General features: G+C 36.0%; 1 protein-coding gene and 1 long non-coding RNA gene across 2 annotated transcripts; one reads left to right on the forward strand and one right to left on the reverse strand.

Annotated features, from left to right (window-relative positions):
* Positions 1 to 2,166: 2,166 nt before the first annotated feature.
* Positions 2,167 to 10,413, reverse strand: LOC145626333 (chromatin assembly factor 1 subunit FAS1-like). Its single transcript, XM_081678761.1, has 12 exons — positions 9,531 to 10,413; positions 8,600 to 8,699; positions 8,132 to 8,279; positions 7,933 to 8,056; positions 7,088 to 7,446; positions 6,627 to 6,947; positions 5,759 to 5,840; positions 5,526 to 5,663; positions 4,110 to 4,526; positions 3,877 to 4,014; positions 3,395 to 3,440; positions 2,167 to 2,627 (listed from the first exon to the last, which is right to left on the reverse strand). The coding sequence occupies exons 1-12, from the start codon at positions 9,981 to 9,983 to the stop codon at positions 2,458 to 2,460; spliced, it is 2,496 nt and encodes an 831-aa protein (XP_081534887.1). The 5' UTR covers positions 9,984 to 10,413; the 3' UTR covers positions 2,167 to 2,457.
* A 3,113-nt stretch (positions 10,414 to 13,526) lies between these two features.
* Positions 13,527 to 21,218, forward strand: LOC145626334 (uncharacterized). The gene is made up of 5 exons (XR_014110990.1): positions 13,527 to 13,713; positions 13,884 to 13,970; positions 20,347 to 20,441; positions 20,833 to 21,100; positions 21,132 to 21,218. It is a non-coding gene; the product is annotated as an uncharacterized LOC145626334 (long non-coding RNA).
* Positions 21,219 to 21,748: the final 530 nt, after the last annotated feature.

The raw sequence follows: 21,748 nt of genomic DNA on the forward strand, positions 1-21,748 counted from the left end.
CGAGTAAATGTAGATAAAGAATTATCGTCATAAAACCACATAAATTCCCATCAATAATCTAACTTTTAGTAATGAAAGGAGAAAACTTTAACCCTAAACTCTCACATAGAGAAATAAACCCTAGTCTAGTACGACTCGGTCATTTTTCAACACTGGATTTATGTATTACGTTAATAGCCTACATAACCAAACAATGGACACATTAATGGTGAAGATGATGACATTTTGTAACTAAAAAAAAGAAAGAATACATGCAATCATATCAGCTTAAAAGATCTTATATATATTACAGCAACTTTTTTATTTTTTTAGCAAAAAGCCAAAATACCCAAACAATAAAAGTTCTTATTTGTGTTTGTCCATATTTCAAGCCTTATTAACTGTTACGTGGAAACCATGCATCCATCTTATTTCAAGCAATTACATAAATTGACATTTGGAAAAATGCTCTAATCTTGGGTTTGTGACTTGTAGTATGATGATTTGAGACGATTAGTGGCAATTTTAGTAATATTTTTTAATAAAAAAATTGTCAACAAATTCCTAAACCAAAGGAATAGAGTTTGTGATGTGGAGATTAAATTAAATTTGTTTAACAATTTAGGTTGCCCTCATGATAATACCATGATTAATATTAGTATCTACTATACGTTTCTTGTATCTAATAAATTTCTTTACAAATAAATCATGCAACTTATATGATTCTCAAGTGTTAATGAAATATTTTTGGATTGAACAAATTAAAGGATAAACTTTAGGAAAGATATATGCAGCCCTAAGGGCTGCATATAAGAACCTAAAAGTGGAAAGAATTGAAATAAATATACAATTATTATACCGATTTACTCGTGAATTGTTGATAAATTTCCAATTTAATACTAAAAAGGAAAATTTGTCCAGGACAACCTTTTAAAAGACAGTTTTTGTCTAGGACAACCTTTTAATTTTTTTTTGGCAAAGGCAGACCCTATTATAATTTTTTTTGTTAACAACAACCAACTCCCACTTTCAGGCGTTGACCCACCGGAATCCGGCGTTGACCCTCACGTGACTTGCACGTGACCCTTATTTCTCCTAATTGCACCCCACCATCGTACCACCATCATCATTAGCCACCACCATCATCACCGACCACCATAAGAACCACCGCACCAGACCACCAACACCATGAACACCTTCAGCACCAGACCACCAACACCAAGGCCACCATAAACACCTTCGACATCGCACCATTACAACCACCAATCTTCTTCATCTTCTTTACCGCCGCCACCACCACCAGCCGCATTATTCTTTGTCTCAATTAAGGATCTCTGATTGACACGAAAGAGAGAGAATTGGGTGTGCAATCTTAGAAAAAACAACGGATTTCGATCAGATCTAAAGCTAGGGTTGGTGTTTTTGTGGTGGATTTCGATTTGATGCGGTCTACGAGGGAGGGTGAGTGAGGCCGGTAGGTTGAATTCCTGGCATGGGGTGGCTTTTATTTGCTGCGAGGAGGGTGAATGTAGGGTGGGTTTCAGGATTTGCTGGTGCTTGGTGGTGGGGTTTTGGATCCAAATTTCGCTGGTGGTGTGGTTTCGGTGGTGGTGGGGTTGCGGATTTCGCTAATGGTGGGTTCAAGGTGGTGGTGGAGTTTATAGTTGTGGTGGTGGTGGTAGCCTGGTAGGGGTGGTGGTTTGAGTGGAGTACAAACAGTTGTGAAGGGGTGTTAACGCCGGATTCTGGTGGGTCAACGCCTGAAAGTGGAGGTTGGTCGTCGTTAACAAAAAAAAATTATAATAGGGTCTACATTTGCCAAAAAAAATTTAAAAAGTTGTCCTAGACAAAAACTATTTTTTAAAAGGTTGTCCTAGACAAATTTTCCTACTAAAAAAGAAAAGATATTAAATGCTTAATTCTTTACCCTAAACTTTAACCTTAATTCTTTCCTTGGCAATGCAATGCTTCCTGTCAAAAAAATGTGGAAAACTAAAGTACTAGTGTACTTGTATAATTCTTTCCTTGGCAGTTATGTTTTTCAATTATAACAAAGGTATTATAACTAGCGTTACATCATGTCATCAGTCTTTATATGATGAACAAAGCTCCCAATAATAGAATGCATAATCGTGTGAACTCCCAAATTGGACAACTTCATACGAAGATTTACGTCGATAGCACGTAAGTTAAATATTGAAATCAAGGTAGGGAAAAGCCTCACATCATAAAGTATACTGTACATGTTTGTTTTCAACTACTTTCACATATTATGCTTAACCAGTTAGTAGTTGTATTGTTGAAAAAAGGTTCTTTAGAAAGAAAAAAAAAACCATCCGTCTTTATCAGAAGCAACAAAATGAACCATACTAATCTATAATTCTACATCGATATAGAAAATCTAGATACAAGCCCCAGAATATATCAGGAGCAAAAATTGGACCAGAAGCGTAAAAGAAAACCCTCCAGGCAAGGAGATTACACATTCTCTGAGCGTACCTGCTGCTGCTGCTGCGGCTGTTGGCTGGACGAAGTGGGTTTTATGGACTCAGGGGATGAGTCACAGGAGTTGCCAACATTACCAGCTGGTGGCAAACACCTTTTTGAAAAAAATGTGGCAATGCTTCTTGTTCTACCTCCACTCTTCTCTGCAAGTTTAGTCAAAAAGCTACTATTTAGTAAAATTAAACAGCTTTGAGACAAACCATTAGAAATTCAGAAAGTTTTAAATTCCATTTATTGCTTTATTTTAACTTTCAGCTTTAATGCAATCCGGTAACAGTAGTGTAATGCTAAGTAGTAAGTAAATTCCTCAACTCCTTCATATTGGCAATTTGGCACTGTCCAAGGGCCAAGTTATAATAGGTAGGTAGTGATTAACATTGTGGAATACCCAATAGCATACCCTCAGTTCATTTAAATTATCACCATGGTAATACTGCTATTCGATCAAAGAGTTAGGGTGTGGTAGTAGCATATAATAGAAACAGGGTTTGATCAGAACCAATGGACATATGGAAGTGGAGACGCTGAGGTGGGTTATGAATTGGATGGGTGGGAAACAAGTAATGGCAGGAAGAAGATAGCCCTTCTCCCAAATGAGGAATCTGTCAAAGATGTTATATGTGCAATAATTACTGAAGGAGCATCTGTCTTCCAAAATAAAAATAAAAAATAAATAAATAAATAAAATAAAAATAAAAACTGTAGAAGCATCTGGCTTAGTCTTCAAAACTCACAACAATAGCCAATTTCTCAAAATTAGCTGGAGAAAAGAAATGCATAGGAAAGATGAAATGTGAATGTGCGCTATGGAATTGAGGGAGCTTGAAGCTCTTTGAATATAGTCCAAACTTTTTGCTTCTTTTTTTAAAAAAAAAAAAATAGTCTTTAAAGACAAAATAAGTATATGTACCTGGTGTGCTTGACATTCCCAGCTTTACCAAGATCTCCTTTTTGACCTGCATTACCATAACATAATTAATAAACATTCTCACTTTAACTGCCAAGAAAAGAGGATTAAGTTGCAGAAATAAAATCTTACATTGCCATTATTCAAAGATCTTAAGTGGTGGTGAAAATTACAGTAATATTCACTTTCTTTTGAACGAAAGTGATAGTATTATAGTAACATGTTTTAGATTCATTTTTAATTAAGAATGGCTCAGTCAACTGATGCTTTAATCTTTATGGTCTAAAAGTCTTGTTTTACAGCCACAAGAATTACACAGGTGAATTTGGCCTCATATTGACAACCTTATAAGATCACAACCATCAAAAAAGGCACTCCGACTTATACTACAAGACTTCTGAAACACATTCATATTATGCAACCAACCTTAAGAATACGACAGACTATAAGGACAAAAAATAATTTAATGCATAAATTCCACTAACCTTCCAACGATTATCTACAAACTCAGATATTTCACGGACTTTATTTCTCAGGTGAGTCTTGGGGATATCAGGAAAACTCTGCTGCAAGGATTCCAGCACTCTGTTTATACCCTGAGGGCAGGATTGAATTATTGATACCTGCAAACACAATAAACCACAATGTAATAAATCTACAGCTCAAGGAAACATTGATATCTTTCAAACAAATTGAAAATGCCAGGACAGTCTCTTACAATTTTAGGAAGGTCGGAGTCTGGTATTGGTGTAACAACCATTGTTGCTGCTGTGCTTGCCTTGCTGTTTGAGGTGCAAGCATCTTGATTCTCTTCACGCAAATTGTTGTCAGATGGTACCTCAATAGACATCCCACCAGGAAAAACACGCATACTAAGAGCTTGCAAACACATTTGCTCAACTTTGAGACTGCCAGTAAGATCTTCAGTTGATAACAAGTGAGCTTTATCATGCATCATGTTTACAATGACAAGAGGCTGGTTCTTTCTAAGAGCATGTTCAGTCAAATTATGTAGATATTTCTGTTGTCGCATCCAAGATGAATACTCTTCACTTAGAGTTTCTGGCTTGCAACCAAGTGGACTGGTGGTCACACCTGCCTCAAAGTTACTTTGACTTCTATCGGTGTCAACTCCCTGCATTGGAGACATTCTCTCAGCAAAGATCTACCAAAATCCAAAGAGCCATACAATAGCAGATCAAATACTTAAAAATAAAAAAAATAAATTAAAAAAAAAATAAATAAATAAATAAATAAATTGTCAAGCTAGCAATAAATATGCCAGCCCACCTCTTAAAGTTCTTAGAAGCTCTGAGATTAAGATAATCTATATAAATAGCATAGGAATGTGGCTCAAAACTATGCTAGTGTGCTCTGAAAACCATCTCTATCCCACCTGAAAAGGTAAACCCTTCAGTGATGTGTAGTCTACCTGTTTTACGCATCATCAAGGTTCAAGTGAGCTAAATTTCCACAGTGATGTGTAGTCTACCTGTTTTACGCATCATTAAGGTTCAAATGAGCTAAATTTCCACAGACATGAGAATGATGTTGCCAATTTGAGTTCAATGGAACTTTTGGCCCATTCTCTACACTTCCCTCACATTGACTAAAGCTATTGACAAAGATTGGGAATGATTGAGGAGTCTAACCCTACTTACAAACTACAACGAACATAAAGGGCATGCTATCACCCATTGCATACAGATCAAATTTCTAATGTTACCAGTGGATATCCAAATGATCAAATCATCTAATCTAATGATGTCAATGATCATCATCAAAACTTTCATGTGTTGAAAGCAGAAGTTTCTAAATACAAGTAGCATCTCTTTACCACAAGTCCACAAGCCTATAAAATGAATCATATAGACTCCCTTCTGCCTCCTCAATCTGAACCCTTTTCACAGTAGAAGGCAAAAATATTATAAATTAAAGCTACTTAAAAACCATTAAGAACTTTCTCATCTTGCTTCCAAAAGGAAAAGGAAAGAAAAGAAAAGGCACGCCCAAGAGAAATAAAATCTATCAGATCAATTTTCGTGTGTGTGTGTGTGTGTGTGTGTGGGTTGGGGGGGGGGGGGGTGTTGCGCTCTCAGGATAAGATTAGGAAAATGTGCTGATTGTTGTGTACCTCATTTTCCGAGAGATAGCCATCTGGTACAAAAAAGTCATCCTCACTCTCCTCATCATCATCATTTTTCAAAGATCCTTCATCCAAGATTTCTTCCTCTTCCTTCTCCGAGTCTGATAGGCTTTCACCTGGATCCTCCTGCCATGACAAAATTAATACATAACATTAGTATGGAAATTACTGTGCTATAGATAGACAAATTTAAAAAGTTAAAACAAGAAATATGTAACTACCTCCTCCCATTCTTCATCACTATCAATTTCATATTCCAAATCAGGATCCCTTTTTAATGGATGGCGTGGTCCAATAACACAACTGCAAATTTCAATAAAAATCATGTTATTCTCCAAAACTTAAGTAAATACTAGTAAGATGTTTCACTTGCATATGATCGTATAAGGAAAAAGTAACAATAAACTCAAGCAAAAATAATCCATCATAAGGAGGGGGAAGGATTAACACATAAAACAACCCTGGGAGTTTGGGACCCTGCAGAAAGAGAGAGAGAAAGCGCATGATGAGGCCATGAGGGGGATTGTTGAAACTCATTGTAGCCCATTTGTGAGTGTCCCATATCGAAGAAAGAGGAGAGGTGGTTCTACTTTATAAGATAGAGGAGTTACTCCTACTATTGCCAATTGGTTTTAGTATGGAAGGTCCTTAGCCTTGTTTGTGGACCAAACTCTCCTCCTTGTTCAAGTTGCAAGGCCCATTTTCATATTGTTTCGAAATTTAACATAAACATTGCTCAACAATCTTATTAAAATTTATCAATTAGACTTGTTAAAATTATCAATTTTGACATTGATGATAGCAAACAGTGATTTGATTACGGAGGGAGTATGTGATAACATTAGCCCAACAACCGGCAAAAAAAGGGCTTCCTACTGTTTGTTTTCCTCCATCCCTCCCCTCTCCCTCTCTCTCAACAAGGCATCTCATATTCTCATGTTTTTAGTCTTTTAAATAAATGTATTAGTCAGGAAAAGTAAACATGCAATACTGCAATATGCATCGAAAGTCAAGCATGAAACACCAAGTATTTAGCAAGCAATTTGAATATGAAAATTCGTCAAACAAGTACCACTAACTAACCCTTACCTTTTCTCTGGCCAAATACCATAAAATGCAGGCCTACAGCTCTTATCAAACTGCAGGAGTTGTTTTCTTCGCATGTACTTGCTGGTACTAGGTGAAGCACTTATGTTAGCTTGGCATGATTTATCATCAGTACTTGTTTGTCCCCATTCATCTGCAATGCTATCTATTATCCACAAGTCATCATCACGAGCTGGTCCTTTGTTAGAGGTGAGTTTTAGCTCTTTAATTAGCTCGCCCTTAGGTTTATGACGTAAGCCCCAGTTCTGCTTGGGGTTTGACCGGATAGAATGCCCTAGTGAGCGCCAATAACTCATATGAGACCTGTGAAGGATAAAAGCTTTTTAAATAATTCACATGTACCAATACCAATCACATAGTTACCTACCACAAGAAAAAGTGAAATAAAAATTAAGGGGGGTCAATAAGATGAACAAATGTGACTTAAGTCATATAGAGCATACTTGCGAATCTCATCCACGTCAATTTCTTCCTGCTGTTGCAGAGCAGAGTCCATCAGAAGAGAAACTGATTTTAGAGCACTTTCATTTGGTGGATGGTTGAGAGTAGCAGCTTTTGGTGGTTGATCACTCTGGGATGTCTGTGTCGTCTTACTTTTTTTAAGGAATCGTTCCATAATTGAAGCTTGCTTTTGGATGGCAAGTTGCTTCTTTATTTCAGCTTCTTCTTTCTCTTTTCGACGCTGTTCCCTATCAGCTTCCTCTTGCTTCCTTTTAAGCTGTTTCCTCATTTCAGATTCCTCTTTTTCACGACGCTTTTCATCTCTTTCAGCCTCTTGTTGCAGACGCTTCTTCTCCTTCTCCTGCAAGAAGGTAAATAATGCTATATAAAATCATGTGTAGAGATCCACTCAGTGAATAAATAAGCTCAGAGACGACAAGCTATAGAAATAACTAAAGTTAAGTTTAGGCACCAATGAAGTCCATACACAAGAAATAACAAGCATCGCTGTAAATATAAATCATGAGCAACCTTCTCAACTTCCGTCATATTTACATGTTGTATTGTTCTTTGAATGTTGTTATAGTCTCATGAATACAAGGTTGGCTTGATGCCCATGGAGAAGGCAAGCATTTTCTCTTGAAGTGGAAAGCATACATAAGGGCCATTGTTTATTGATACCAACTCTTCCTAATATACAACATAAATACTCAAGCAACAGCCCAAAAATGTGATTCAGTAATTATTATGCAATATTTCTTTTCAAAAGGCAAACTCAGACTTTAATTGCCTAACTGTATTTTACATTAGGTGAAGGGGTTTGGACAAGAGAGGAAGTATCACATACACTCTGTAACTTTTCCTTCTGAAGCTCACGATCCATCTTTTTCTTCTCCTTCTCTACTTCACGTTTACTTTTCTCAAACTCTTTGATAAGAGTTGAATCTTTCTTTTTTGCCTCTTTTTCAGCTCTGAAAAACAATATAATGGTTTACAAACGGAAGTTTGCAGTCCAACTCCAAACAATCAGTACTGGATCTACTTACAGTTCAGAATCATTTTTCTGATTCAAGCTTTCCACAAGCAAACGAATATCTGATTCTGCTAAAACTTTACTGAGCTTTTCTGCTGCTTTTGTCATATCAGCTTTGCAGGTTGGGTCATCCTCGGATTTTTGCAGAAAAGATATTACATCTGAGATCAGGTATACATAACATCAGAAACAAAAGTAACTACAGATTATGATATTCAAGAATGTTGAATGCAGGGTTAGAGCAATCAGTTTAAGTGATCCTAAATGAGAAAGTTATAACATGACATAGCTTCCAGAAAGGCAGAAAGTTAATAATATATCCAATTCAAAGTAGCATTAAAACCTTATATTTCTTTCATTAATTTCAAAAAAATTATATTTATTTGTCGGGCCAGAAGATTAGTAAAAGTTCACATTCAAGGATCCGTATATAACATGATAGTAGTAGATGGGTAAACCTTAGACAGCAAAAGATTCTTACCTGAGACGGCAGTGATCCTTTCATTAATCTTTTTACGACAAGTGCGACGGATTTTTAATGCCCCACGCAAAGAACTTGGCAATAGCTTCATGTCCCTAGTCTGCATCAGAAAGTTACAAACAAGTTAATTAAACAGCAACAAAACCAATGCCCTATTCCCAAAAGAATAGGATCGGCTGCAGAAACAAGAATTCATCATTCATGGTCATTCACAAATACCATCTTCCTCCATTCATTCAGGGAACAAAATTGAAGAATTGTCTCCAATTGGTCATTACAATATACTAGAAGCAGAAAGCATAACATTAGCACTTTCCCAAAAAAATAACAAGCCAGACAAATGCTATTGCCACGAAATCCACCATAAATCTTTTGATTAAATAAACAACTTTACTGGATAAGTGTAACAAAACAGCAATATACACTGAGACAATGTGCATGATCCCAGATAAAAATTGCAAACCAATGACCTATTCTATCATTTCCAATTTTAATTCTATAAAAACAAGAAATACAGATATCTTATAAATGAAGCATACCGAACTTATAGATCATAATCAATTCAAGATCACAGTATCCCTAACAACTTCTTGTCAAATTATAAAGCGTAATGAATTCAAGAAACCATCACCTACCAAAATTATAGCACGCACAATCAAACTATCGATACGAATCAATAAAGTATTTCATTACATAAATGAACATAAAAGAACATTTCAAGAAACCATCACCTACCAAAATTATAGCACGCACAATCAAACTATCGATACGAATCAATAAAGTATTTCATTACATAAATGAACATATAAGAACATTTCAAGAAACCATCACCTACCAAAATTATAGCAAGCACAATCAAACTATCGATACGAATCAATAAAGTACTTCATTACATAAATTAACACATAAGAACAATTCAAAAAATCATCACCTCCCAACACCAAAGGCAAGATCCAGTCTCATCCTCTAAAACATCGGCATCGGCATTCGGAACTCCATAGGCAACTCTCTGTCCAGCAAACAACACACTGCTCTTCACATTTGCAATCGTAATCTCATTTTCTCTCTCCTTCACTTTCTCGTAAATTTCTCCCACCAACTTCGAATACGAGCACCTCTTCTCCTCCAACAACACCGCAATCATCGCATTCACATTATTACTCGACGAAAGACTACTGAAATGCAACGCTAAACCTAAATCGATGCTCAAAACCTCGTCAAAGTACCTGAACAAGCTCTCAAGTTCCTCATTCAAAGATTTCAACCTCGATTCTCTCTCCTCCGGACTTAACACTAGAACCTTCTGCTTCTCCCTCTTCCGCTTCAATGGCGGCTGCTTCGGAGTCGGATTCGGAGCCTCATCGATTTCCATCGGATCCGCCATTAAAGATCAGAAACCCTAACTTCCCCAACTCGAAAATCAAAAACTACAAAATCTAGGGTTTACCAAAGCTGACTAAATTTGAACAAAAATGGCGGAATTCCGAGTGAAAAAATCAAAGATTTAGCAGAAGAACAGTAAAATGACAAGAAATTGAGAGATAAATTTCGCAAAATTAAGAACAAAAAGAGGAGAGAGAATTTGAAATGAAATGGAAAAAAAAAACCCTTGAAATGGCGATTGAACTTCTTTAACTTTCTCTCTCTAGTTATTTTCTCTGTATCTTTCTTCTCTCTAGAAAAAGCTTTTTGGGGTTTTTGAGAATTTGAGATTAATAAATGTCTCCACTAACTTCCCGCCATTTCAATTTTTTCGCAAAGACATTTGGCGCAATTCTGAAATTTCGCTCGAAATTTTATTTTCCTTCCAATTTTTTCCCACCCTTTCCATTTTCAATCTCCAATAAAATATTCCATTCTCCTAATTTTTTCTTTAAATATAATGTAGTAATTTTTATTTTTTTTGTTCCACCCGGTTCACCTTTTGAGCTAATCCGGATGGAATGGTTAATTATGAGCATAAATTATATGCATCATGTTAAAAAGTTTGCTTTTTTATTAAATTAATATCTTATTATAGTTTTTGTAATTTTAAAAATTATATATTTTTTATTTGGAAACAATTTATAAATTATATAAAAGTACATATATATAACACGCATACTAGATATAAAGAATGCTCATACTAGTTACCTAAAAAAGAATGCTCATATTAGATGGTATAGATTTTATTTGTGTAATCTTGATATAAAATACCGTTTATTAAAAATTGGAAAAATCATATACAAAATAGATTTATCCTAGTTATAAAAATTTGCATGAGTTTTACCAATGGCAGATCTGGGATTTTCGAGCCTGTGAGTAAACCCTGAATCATCGATTCAATACCACCGATGCCTACTTCACTTCCTAAGAGTCTCCCTGATATAATAAGGTGATTCCTACCCAACAACGTTTCCCAATTCGCGTAATGATAGGCCCACTCACGGGTGACAGAGGAGACCCTCAAACCCAGGCCCTAAATTAAGTCCAAATTCATTTAATCTTCCACCCGATCAGCCATCACTTCTCAAATAAACACCAGTTGGCAAAAATTATATACCCTACTCTAACTCCCCAATGGTACCCTAATTTCAATCAAAAATCTCAATAATTTCAAAAACATAGCATGTCAAATCTCCTACAATTTTAAGAGAAAACTAAAATTCAATACAAACCTTATTTTTTTCCCATCAATCAAGAATGACCCAAAAGACCAAATTAAGACCAATTAAGAAAACCCCAGATAGATAAAGACACATCTAATAAACAACAACAAAAAAAATATTCCCACTAAATTGAGTTTCAAAATAACAAAACTCAAGAAAAAAATTCAGCAACCAATTGTAATTTCCACTACCTAATTCAACAAATTAAAAGTGAAATTCATGGAATCTTATAATAACAGATAGAATGAAACCTGAAAAGTGACAAATTGATTTCAACGAACCTTGGTATAAGAAAAAGATTGAATTTGTTTGCATTAGTTTGAAGTTGGGGTTAATGTGAAGTGAGAAAATCCAGAAGTGTAATTGTATATTTTTTAGTGCAATTTTCTATATATTAACAAGTATATTCATAAGGCTAGCTCTTGCTTCCGGATTGGTAGCCTTGTAATTCTTGTGTTTCGTAATTGAACCTTTGGGGCAAAAAGAGAAAAGAGATAGGGGAGGAGAGAGGATAAAGAATCCGAAAAAGAGGATAGAAGGAAAAGAAAAGAGAAAATGAGGATAGAGGAGAGTTAGCGACTCACTTCCTCATGTTGTTTCGTTCTTCACAGTTCATGATTTTTTTAAAAAAAAAAAATTTAAACTTATTATTTTTTCCTCACTAGTGAGTCACGTGACTCGGGAGGTAACCATGTAGGTCCGCCACTGAGTGTTACTTTAAAAAAAAAAAAAAACATTTTTCCATACACATTCCAAAATATCATTGTGAGAGTAAATGAAAGGGGGAAAAAAAAAAGAGTCATTTTGAATTTTCTACCACCATTTGTCCATTTACATTAAACTACTAACCATTGACCAATTCATTGCTACAACATAAGTTGTGCCCATGGCATGTTTATAAATGAAATGGTATTGTAACTACGTGTAAATGCACTAAATACACAAACCATATCAAATTCATTGTGTATTGGTGTAAAAAGATTATCGACCATGTCATTGGGCCATGGCATTGAATTTTGACATATAAGTGTAATTAACATATCGATATGCAATCATATGCATTCATGGCGTATGAAAAGTTTGTCATTTTAAGTTAACAACTCAACAAGTTAAGACTAATTGTTATAAATATAAATTTGTAAAGATACTAAAGACAATTTCAATGAGTACGCTAGCCTAGTTATCATGTGATGGACGCTCGTTTAGTCGGTTGAAGTTATTGAATGATAATTATTTCACATTAAGGAGTTTATATCATGCATATGCAATTTGTTGGGGAAAAGGGAAGTGTGCGTTTGGTTGAAAATGAAAACCCTAACTTCTTATTTAATGTTAAACTCATCAAATTAATCATCTTAAAGACTTGTGAGCTTGAAATTTTGAAGCTCCAATTTGTTAAAACCAATCTCAACAACTTAGGTAAATTTTTGTAACCGCAATAATCTTGGTTGGCTTTTCACCCTTGGCCACAATTCAGCTTCGTAGCTTTTCCAGCGTAATATGGAATTTTAAACTCACTACAAAGTATCGTATATAATGTCTATATATAAAAATGTAATATAAAAAATGATTATTCCTTTAAGTTAAATAAAATGCTACTTACACAAACAATAAACTCAATCCCAGCTAAGATTCAAATCAATATAAAATTTTAGCCGAGCATAGCATATTAATCCATAATATTAAATCTTAATTAGCTTAGTAGCTAGACGTATTTCCTTAATACCAAACCTAGTTATACCTTTTGTTAATAACCAATTTTATAAATCAAGATTTTTTCATACACCACTCTTTTACGATTTTATTCATATTTTCTCTTCTACCTTGGATTTATAACAATTCATGTATCCTTTTTAAATCACTGTGAATAGATAATGTATTTGATTATTGATATATACATCATTTACATACACAAATTTTTTTTTTTTTTTTTCCCGAATTATTCACACTTTCACTTTACTAGAATTTGTTATATACACCCAGGTATAACGTACACCCAACAAATGCAATGCTAGTTTTTGTGCTTCATTTGATGATTAAATGAAAAGCAATCATCAAAATGAAAACAAATACATATATATATATAATACACCCGAATGTATATAACAACCTCTCGTATTTTGCAGTTTGCACTTTGCACTTTGAAACACTAAAATGATTTTTAAAAATTGTGGGAAAAATTTCAAACCTATATTTTGAAACCATAAAAACGCGCGGTTTTTTTCTAATTTGTGCGTACGTGGAAAAGAGGGAAAAAAAAGATATGCGGCGGGATTTTGTTGGAGCCAAATTCGGTGATTTTTTCACTCGAATAAAAAATTCCAGTTCAAAATAAACAATTCTTCCACCACCAAACACGGTGTTTATCGGCGAAAATTCCGCATCAATGGCGGCGATTAATCGGAATCAAGCTCTGATTCTGCAATGTCGGCCAAAGAATGATTTATTCAGGCATCCAATTTCTAGGTTTTTACTTTCTCTCTCTTATTCATCTCCGTACAATTTTTGGTAGAGCTAGGGTTTTGAATTCTTGATTATGTATTAGTCGGATGAACTTCTATTAGGTTAATTACTGTTTTATTGTCAGATCATAGTCGAATTTTGACATGATTTTGGTTGAAAATCAATTATTTCAGTGCGATGTCGACGAATTAAGCGTTGTTGTCTGGTAATGTTTCGTCTAGCGAGGATCAAATCGTAATTGATGATTGCTTCAACTGAACGTAAGTTTGTAATTTCTGGCATTTTTTTTCCATGATACAACTGATTAGTTTGTGGAATTTTGAGATAGAGTTCGATTAGGGTTTCGATTAGGATGATAATTGTTGTTTCGACTGAATCTGCTGGAATTTGGTAATTGTATCATGCAATGGTGGAAATGATGGTTTACTGTTTGATCACAAATGATGTTTAATATTCGTCTTTCTTTGGTGTAATATTGAGTTACCAAGGTCAGTGTTTTGTCAATCAAATGTAAATTAAATTCAATGTTTTCGTCATTCAGTGATCATTTCATGGTATGTATTGTAAATTTGTAACCAACATTACATTATTAAATTGATATGATCGTTAGTAGTTTAGAGTAGTTTAGTTTGTAAGTCATTGGAACTTGGAATTTATGAGCAATGGAATACGGAGTACAAACTTTTGGTAATTTTGGTTTTCAAGTAAAGAAGAAATTAGGATGTTGTTTACTCTGGAAGGATTCACGAAAGAAATATCTAACAGTGCATCACCAACACAATTTTAACATTATATTTTTTATTTTTCTGGAGTGAGTGGTGTTATATATGATTGCTTTCCCATCTTATTGAAGCAACATTGAATTCTACAAGGTTTGAAGAGGTTGAAATTGGGCTTACAGTAGCATATAGCACTTGGTCCGTGACTACAATCAATCAATCAATCAATCAATCAAAGCCTTAATCCCAAAAGTGGGGTCGGCTAACATGAACCAAATTTGATTATTCCGTGTAGTCATCAACATAAATCTTTCTCCTCCATCCCTTACGATCCAAAACTTCATCCTCACGTAAATCCATGCACTTCATATCCTTCCTCACTCCTTCCAACCAAGTCATCTTTGGTCTCCCTCTTCCTCGTTTAATCCCTCCATGGTCCCACTCTTCCACTCTTCGCACCGGTGCACCCTCGGGTCTCCGTCTTACATGTCCAAACCAACGCAGACGATTTTCCCTTAATTTATCTACAATGCCCGCCACACCTACTTTCTTGCGAATAACCTCATTTCTGATTCTATCTCTTAAAGTGTTTCCACACATCCACCTTAACATGCGCATTTCCGTAACCTCCATCTTTTTAATATGCTCTTTCTTAGAAGCCCAACATTCTGTACCATAGAGCAACACTGGTCTTATGGCAGTCCTGTAGAATTTTCCCTTCAACTTTAAGGGAATGCTGCGGTCGCATAACACTCCCGTGGCCGCTCTCCATTTAAGCCACCCTGACTTAATCCTGTGGGTCACGTCTTGATCAATGTCACCATTCTTCTGGATGATCGACCCTAGGTACTTAAAACATTCACTCATGGTCAAATCCTTTCCATCCAAACTCACCACTTCATTGCTTGTCCCCCTCTGAGTGCCAAAACGACATACCAAATATTCAGTCTTACTCCGACTTAGCTTAAACCCTCTAGATTCCAACCTTTGCCTCCATTGCTCCAACTTGACATTAACCCCATCCTTAGTCTCATCCACCAAAACGATATCATCTGCGAACAGCATACACCATGGAACCTCATCTTGAATTGGTCTAGTTAATTCATCTAGAACCGTTGCAAAAAGAAAAGGGCTTAATGCAGACCCTTGATGCAATCCGATTGTAATAGGGAAATCTTTTGTCAACCCTCCGCATGTCCTCACATTTGTTGACACATCCCGATACATATCCTTAACTAGGTCTACATACCTTCGTGGGATACCTTTCTTCAACATTGCCCACCAAAGTATCTCTCTTGGCACCTTGTCATATGCCTTCTCTAAATCAATAAAGACCATATGAAGATCTTTCTTCTTTACCCTATAAAACTCCATCATTTGTCTTATCAAATGGATTGCCTCCATAGTAGATCTCCCAGGCATAAAACCAAATTGGTTATCTGAAATGCTTGTGCATGCCCTCAACCTTTGTTCAATCACCCTTTCCCACAACTTCATAGTATGGCTCATAAGCTTAATTCCTCGATAGTTAGAACAATCTTGAGCGTCTCCTTTGTTTTTATAAACCGGGACCAAGGTGCTCTTCCTCCAATCTTGTGGGATCCTTGTAGCCGTCCATATCTTGTTGAAAAGGTTTGTTAACCAATCAATACCAATCTTACCCAAACACCTCCACACCTCTATCGGTACCCCATCAGGGCCAACCGCCTTCTTAGGTTTCATCTTCCTCAGTGCAATCTCCACCTCTACTCTCCTAATCCTTCGCACATACTCCATGTTGATTTCTTCATCACTCATAGAGGTATCTCCTATCCCAACTCCATTATTTCCATTAAATAATTCATCGAAGTACCCCTTCCACCTGTCCTTGATGCCCTCCTCTTGCACTAGGACCATTTGGTTCTTATCTTTGACACACTTCACCATGCCAATATCCTTCCTTGCCTCTTGTCTTCTCTTTGCCATCTTATAAATGATCCTTTCTCCCTCCTTGGAATCAAGCTTTTCATAAACCTCCTGATATGCCTTTTCTTTTGCTTGGCGAACAGCTGCCTTTGCCTTACTCTTAGCCTCCTTATACGCTGCAAAGGTTTCATCACTCCTACATTTTCCTAAGGCTTGATAGCATTCCCTTTTTTGCTTAATTACTGCTTTCACCTCTTCATTCCACCACGAAGTATCTCTCTGTACCGAAGTTCTTCCCCTTACTTCCCCTAAGACCTCTTTGGCCACTCTTAGGAAACAGTTCTTCATTCGTAACCAAGTCATGTCCGGATCCACCTCTCCATCCCAATCCGCTTCTTCAATTACCTTTTCTGTAAAAACCTTAGCTTTTGCATCCCTTAGGGTCCACCATCTTATCCTTGGTTCTTCTTGTCTAACTTTTTTCTTCGCCTTCTCTTTCAGACGAATAGTCATTACCAATAGCCGGTGTTGGGTGACCACACTCTCCCCTGGGATAACCTTACAGTTTATGCAACTTTGTCTATCTATGCTCCTTGTGAGCAGGAAGTCTATTTGAGTTGCATTTGCTCCATTCCGAAAAGTTATCAAGTGTGAATCCCTCTTCTTAAACCAAGTATTAGCCAAAATTAAATCATATGATTGGGCAAAATCCATAATAGCTTCACCACCGGCGTCCCTCTGCCCATACCCAAAGCCTCCATGGACACTCTCATAGCCATCTCGGCTCGCCCCAACGTGCCCATTTAGATCCCCTCCAATATATAACTTCTCTGAGTGGTGGACACCCTGCACCACCTCGTCTAGGTCCTCCCAAAATTGTCGTTTCTCTTCTGCATCTAAACCCACTTGGGGAGCATAAGCACTGATAACATTCACAATCTCCTTGCCACATAGCAACTTCAGCCTTATCAACCTATCGTTCTTCCGATAGACCTCGATCACCTCTTTTGCCAACCTCTCATCGAGAACCACACCAACTCCGTTCCTAGCTCCACCATTCCTTGTTCTGTGGCTCGTTTCTTGCCCAACATACCATACCTTATACCCCAAAACCAAGCCTCGAGCTCCTTCTCCTGTCCATCTTGTCTCTTGGAGGCACATGATGTTCACGCGTCGTCTTTTCATTACTTCTACCAATTCTGCTGATTTTCCCGTAAGAGACCCCACATTCCAAGAACCAATCCGCAAACTAAATTCTTTTCTCCCACGCTCCCTCCTGATCCCAACTCCAAGCCCTTGATTATTTGACACCACAATTGGGCAATATGGCGCGTCGCTTCTGGGCGACGACCTAGCAACCCTTACATACTTATCACTGCACCCGGGTCTGGGAAGTGCAGCGCGTCGCTCAGTAAGCAACATTGAATTCTACAAGGTTTGAAGAGGTTGAAATTGGGCTTACAGTAGCATATAGCACTTGGTCCGTGACTACATGAGATAAATTATTGTTTCTTGTAGGTTGTAGCGCTTGCCTCATCATTGAGTTTAAGACTCATATATTGTTGTTTCTGCTGTTTATCTTGAATCAGTCATACCATTTTTCCCCCCTTATTCTATATGGATTAGGTTTCATTTCAAACAAAATAAAGTTAATTTTTGGTTTAGATGGTTGATGAAGCTGAAGCATAAACCTATGGTGTTTTAAGCTCAAGAGTACATGGAGGACCTGAGAGTGTATAGCATGTATTATGGTGTGTCTTAGGGTATTGATGATTGTCAAAAGACTAATCAAACTTTTGTATTTGCCTAGAAAGCTAAATTGAATTTTTGAGATTGAAATCATGTTAAACTTGAATTTCCTGGATATATTTGGTCCAATTAAGGCTCAAGTTATGGTTCTGCAGGGTGCTTCTAAGTATGAAGTTTCCTAGTGCTGAAATTTTGTCACAGTGAAACTATACGAGTATATAGCCTTGCTTAATTTTATATAATGGTTACAATACTTACAAAGCAGGTGAAGAGCAGGGCAAAAGGAAGGAATGGAGTTGTAAAGCAAGAATAGGTAGGAAGTAGTATTTCTGTCTTATTGTTCAATGTAGTAAGAATTATAGCTATCCTTCATTCCTTTGTCTGTCAACTCCTTACAAAGAACTGCAAATAAATTTCAAGATCGAGGATTATTAGTTTTTCTTCTTCTTCTTCTTCTTTTTTTTTTTTTTTTTTTTTTTTTTTTTTTTTTTAATTTTTTTTTTTTATATCCGGTTTAATAAAATTTGGCTGTAAAGTTTAAGGCCTGAGGAGACAGTTATTAAAGAGACCTTTGTACATTCATGTCAATTTCCTTCCTTTCAATTCCCTTGTATTCATCGAAACAAACTAGCTTCCATGCATTGATTTTTTTTTTTTTTAAAAAAAAAAAAATTCCACGCCAAATTCTCTCAACCAACAAGCTTTCAAAGACTAGGGGTTTTTAAAATGTCATCAGTCTTCTTTTATATCCTGGTTTAGTCATTGTAACTGTCTTTTTATTTCTTCTTAGTTATTCAGACTACTTTTCCCCCCTTTATATATTGAAGAGTCTAACTAAATCATTTAGAGGATATATAGAATTATAGACAGGATTGTTGAGCCATTTAGGGAATCTCTTCCCAATTACCTAAGGCATTATAGCTAGACCTGAGCCGAGTGCTTGTTGCCTGGCCTGATACTGTATATTTGATAGTTTAGTGTGCAGCATGAGCAGAATATCAGTTTTTGCCTATCTAAGATCAACGTACTCTGGACTTGCAACTTTAAGTAGAATATGTATACTTTAAGCTGGTGTACGGCTTATCTCTGCAAATTATATACTTGCAACTTTTGATGTAGTTGAACCGAATCAAATGCCTATTATCTAGTCTTGTATATGTGGTTGTTTAGTAAGTAGCATATAGAGAAAGTGTTTGCTTATCTAAGATTGACGTATTTAAGAACGACAACATGGACATAATGAGCAAACTGTGGGCATATGGCCAATGGAATGAGATTCTAGATGAAGAAAGAGGAGAGCAAAAAGGGGCTACAAGGACATTATTCTTCATATGGTTGCAACTTTGTTGCCTCAAGTTTTACTTGCGGCTGTACTTGATTAAATTAATTCTATATGGTGCATGTATTTTGGAAATACGAGGAGCAGTTTGCAGCTATAGGTTGTAAATTTAGCTGAGCTATATTCCTGAGGGGTGTTTGATATTTCCATTGCTTTGAATGATGCTCACATCATTTACTTTTCTTCTGGATGTGTACATTGTGCTTTTCCTTTCTGGCAAAGATTTTCTTTCAAATTTGTTCTAATAATAAGCAGTATCCTGTTTGGAAGTTTGTGTAGTATGCTTAACATGGTTTTCTGCTTTTATTACTCTTCTGCTACATTGCTGGAATTCCTTAATTTACCTTAAGCACCCATGCTGTATCCCCGACACAATGACATGAGTATGGATTTTTTTGACACTTCATCTGGATCAAAATCTCAAATCTTTTCATTAAATCACTGAGATTGACACTCGTTCACGTCTGATTTGATATCCCTGAGTAAACATAACATAGCTGTTCTGAAATATTTGATGATTAGACAGTAGGTTCTTGTTTGTACAGAGGATTTTACCTTTAAAAGGTAAAGCCTATAGATCCTGTACTTGGGATTTGTTTAGACATCCTTAGTTTGTTGAAGAGATGGCAAATCTTTAATAAACTTTGCATAGTTACTGACTCTATTTGATGTACATTTGTCTGAATGGATTTACCTTACTGGAATTGCCATTAACATTCCCAAGTTTCAAAATTTTTCTTGCACATCCTGCTTGGAATGTAAGAGCACTTATTTAGTAACTGTGCTGTTACAGATTGAAATTTGGTGTGAAAGAAGAAATTTGTAGGAGAACAATTAGAGATTCCTGCTGTAAATTGTTTAGATATTTTTATATTTAACTTGCAAGAATATTATATCTGAATTATCAAGGCCTATTTCTTGCAGAAGTCGGTCTGTGAAAGCATCGTGCATCTGTTGAATAAGCAACCCATCATTTTCCAATGTCCCGTTCTGCACTTAATCTGTTTATTTTTCACAAGGTAAAGCTATCAAATCTTCCTCACTTTATTTTAGATTGGTTGTACTGGTGTGACATTTATTCTTCAAAAAAGTCAGGCCTGATTTTTCGCCTGGCTCATCAACTTACTGTTGCATTCTGCCTTTGTCTGTCCAACCATCACAACCCAAGTGATCTGACTGTTTTTGATAGTGGAAGCGTCGTTTACTGTGAAATGAATTTGATCTTTGTGAAACCTATTTTGCATCACCGAGTACTATCCATAGACGTATTCTTGCATGAATATTTTTTTGTCGAAACATGAAAGAGAGCTAGATGAGTTCCTCATTTCATCAAAAGTATCTTTTACTTATAAAGCTTTTTATTCTTTGTTTTCTATTTTATTCATTTGTTTTCCTTGTTTATTTTTGAAGTTGCCTGTTTGTCCTAGAGAAGCTTCCTCTATGTGAGTTCAGTTACAGGAATAAGACCAGGACCATAATCATGCCACTTTAAGAGAACGTAGGACTGTGGTTTCTTCTCCCATTCTTAAAGATGAAAGCATTGATCTATCTGAAAGTATTGCATCTTTATGGGCCAGTTGTATGTAGTGCCATTGCATCAAGCATGTATTACCAATGGCAAGTGAACTAGGCATAAAACATATGGTGTTTTGAGACTCTACATGTTTGTGGTTCTAAGGTTGTGATTGATTTTTTTTTTGAGGGGAAAGGTTGTGATTGATTTAAAACATAAGAAAAAATATATTATTGTAGGTATTTGTTGGAATCATTTCAATAAATAGATTATTAATTTTTAATTGTAAGAATTTATACTTATTGATAATTAAAAAAATTATTGATAAAAAATTAGCATCAACATACATGTCAAAGAGAAATAGAGCAATTATTTAAAAACGGAGAGAGTATTTTTACATATGCCTTTAATCTTTGCCATTAGTCCAAAACCTTATTAGTTTAAATGTTTAATATATTCATTCATGGGTAGAGAACTAGATGGGAATCATGGGATAAGGGGGGGGGGGGGGGGGGGGGAGGGCAAGTTAAACTTGTGAACTATTGTACACTTTTTTTTTTTTTTTTTTGACACTAGGCCAAAACCTTATTAGTTCAATTGACTCATTCGTAGAAAATTACACTGGATAGAAAAGAGGTATGTGGAGGGCTCAATTTGATCCTAACTAATTATCGAGACTTTGAGCTTGATTAAAGCCTAAGCTAACTATTGAGATTTTTAACAATGTTACTCGGACTCTTCATTATACCTCAAGTACCCGTTAGACCCCAAACACTCGGACATGAATATGACACTTTAACACTTAATACTAGT

The sequence above is a fragment of the Chenopodium album genome, chromosome 4 (assembly GCF_948465745.1).
Source record: "Chenopodium album chromosome 4, dcCheAlbu1.1, whole genome shotgun sequence".
Lineage (NCBI taxonomy): Eukaryota > Viridiplantae > Streptophyta > Magnoliopsida > Caryophyllales > Amaranthaceae > Chenopodium > Chenopodium album.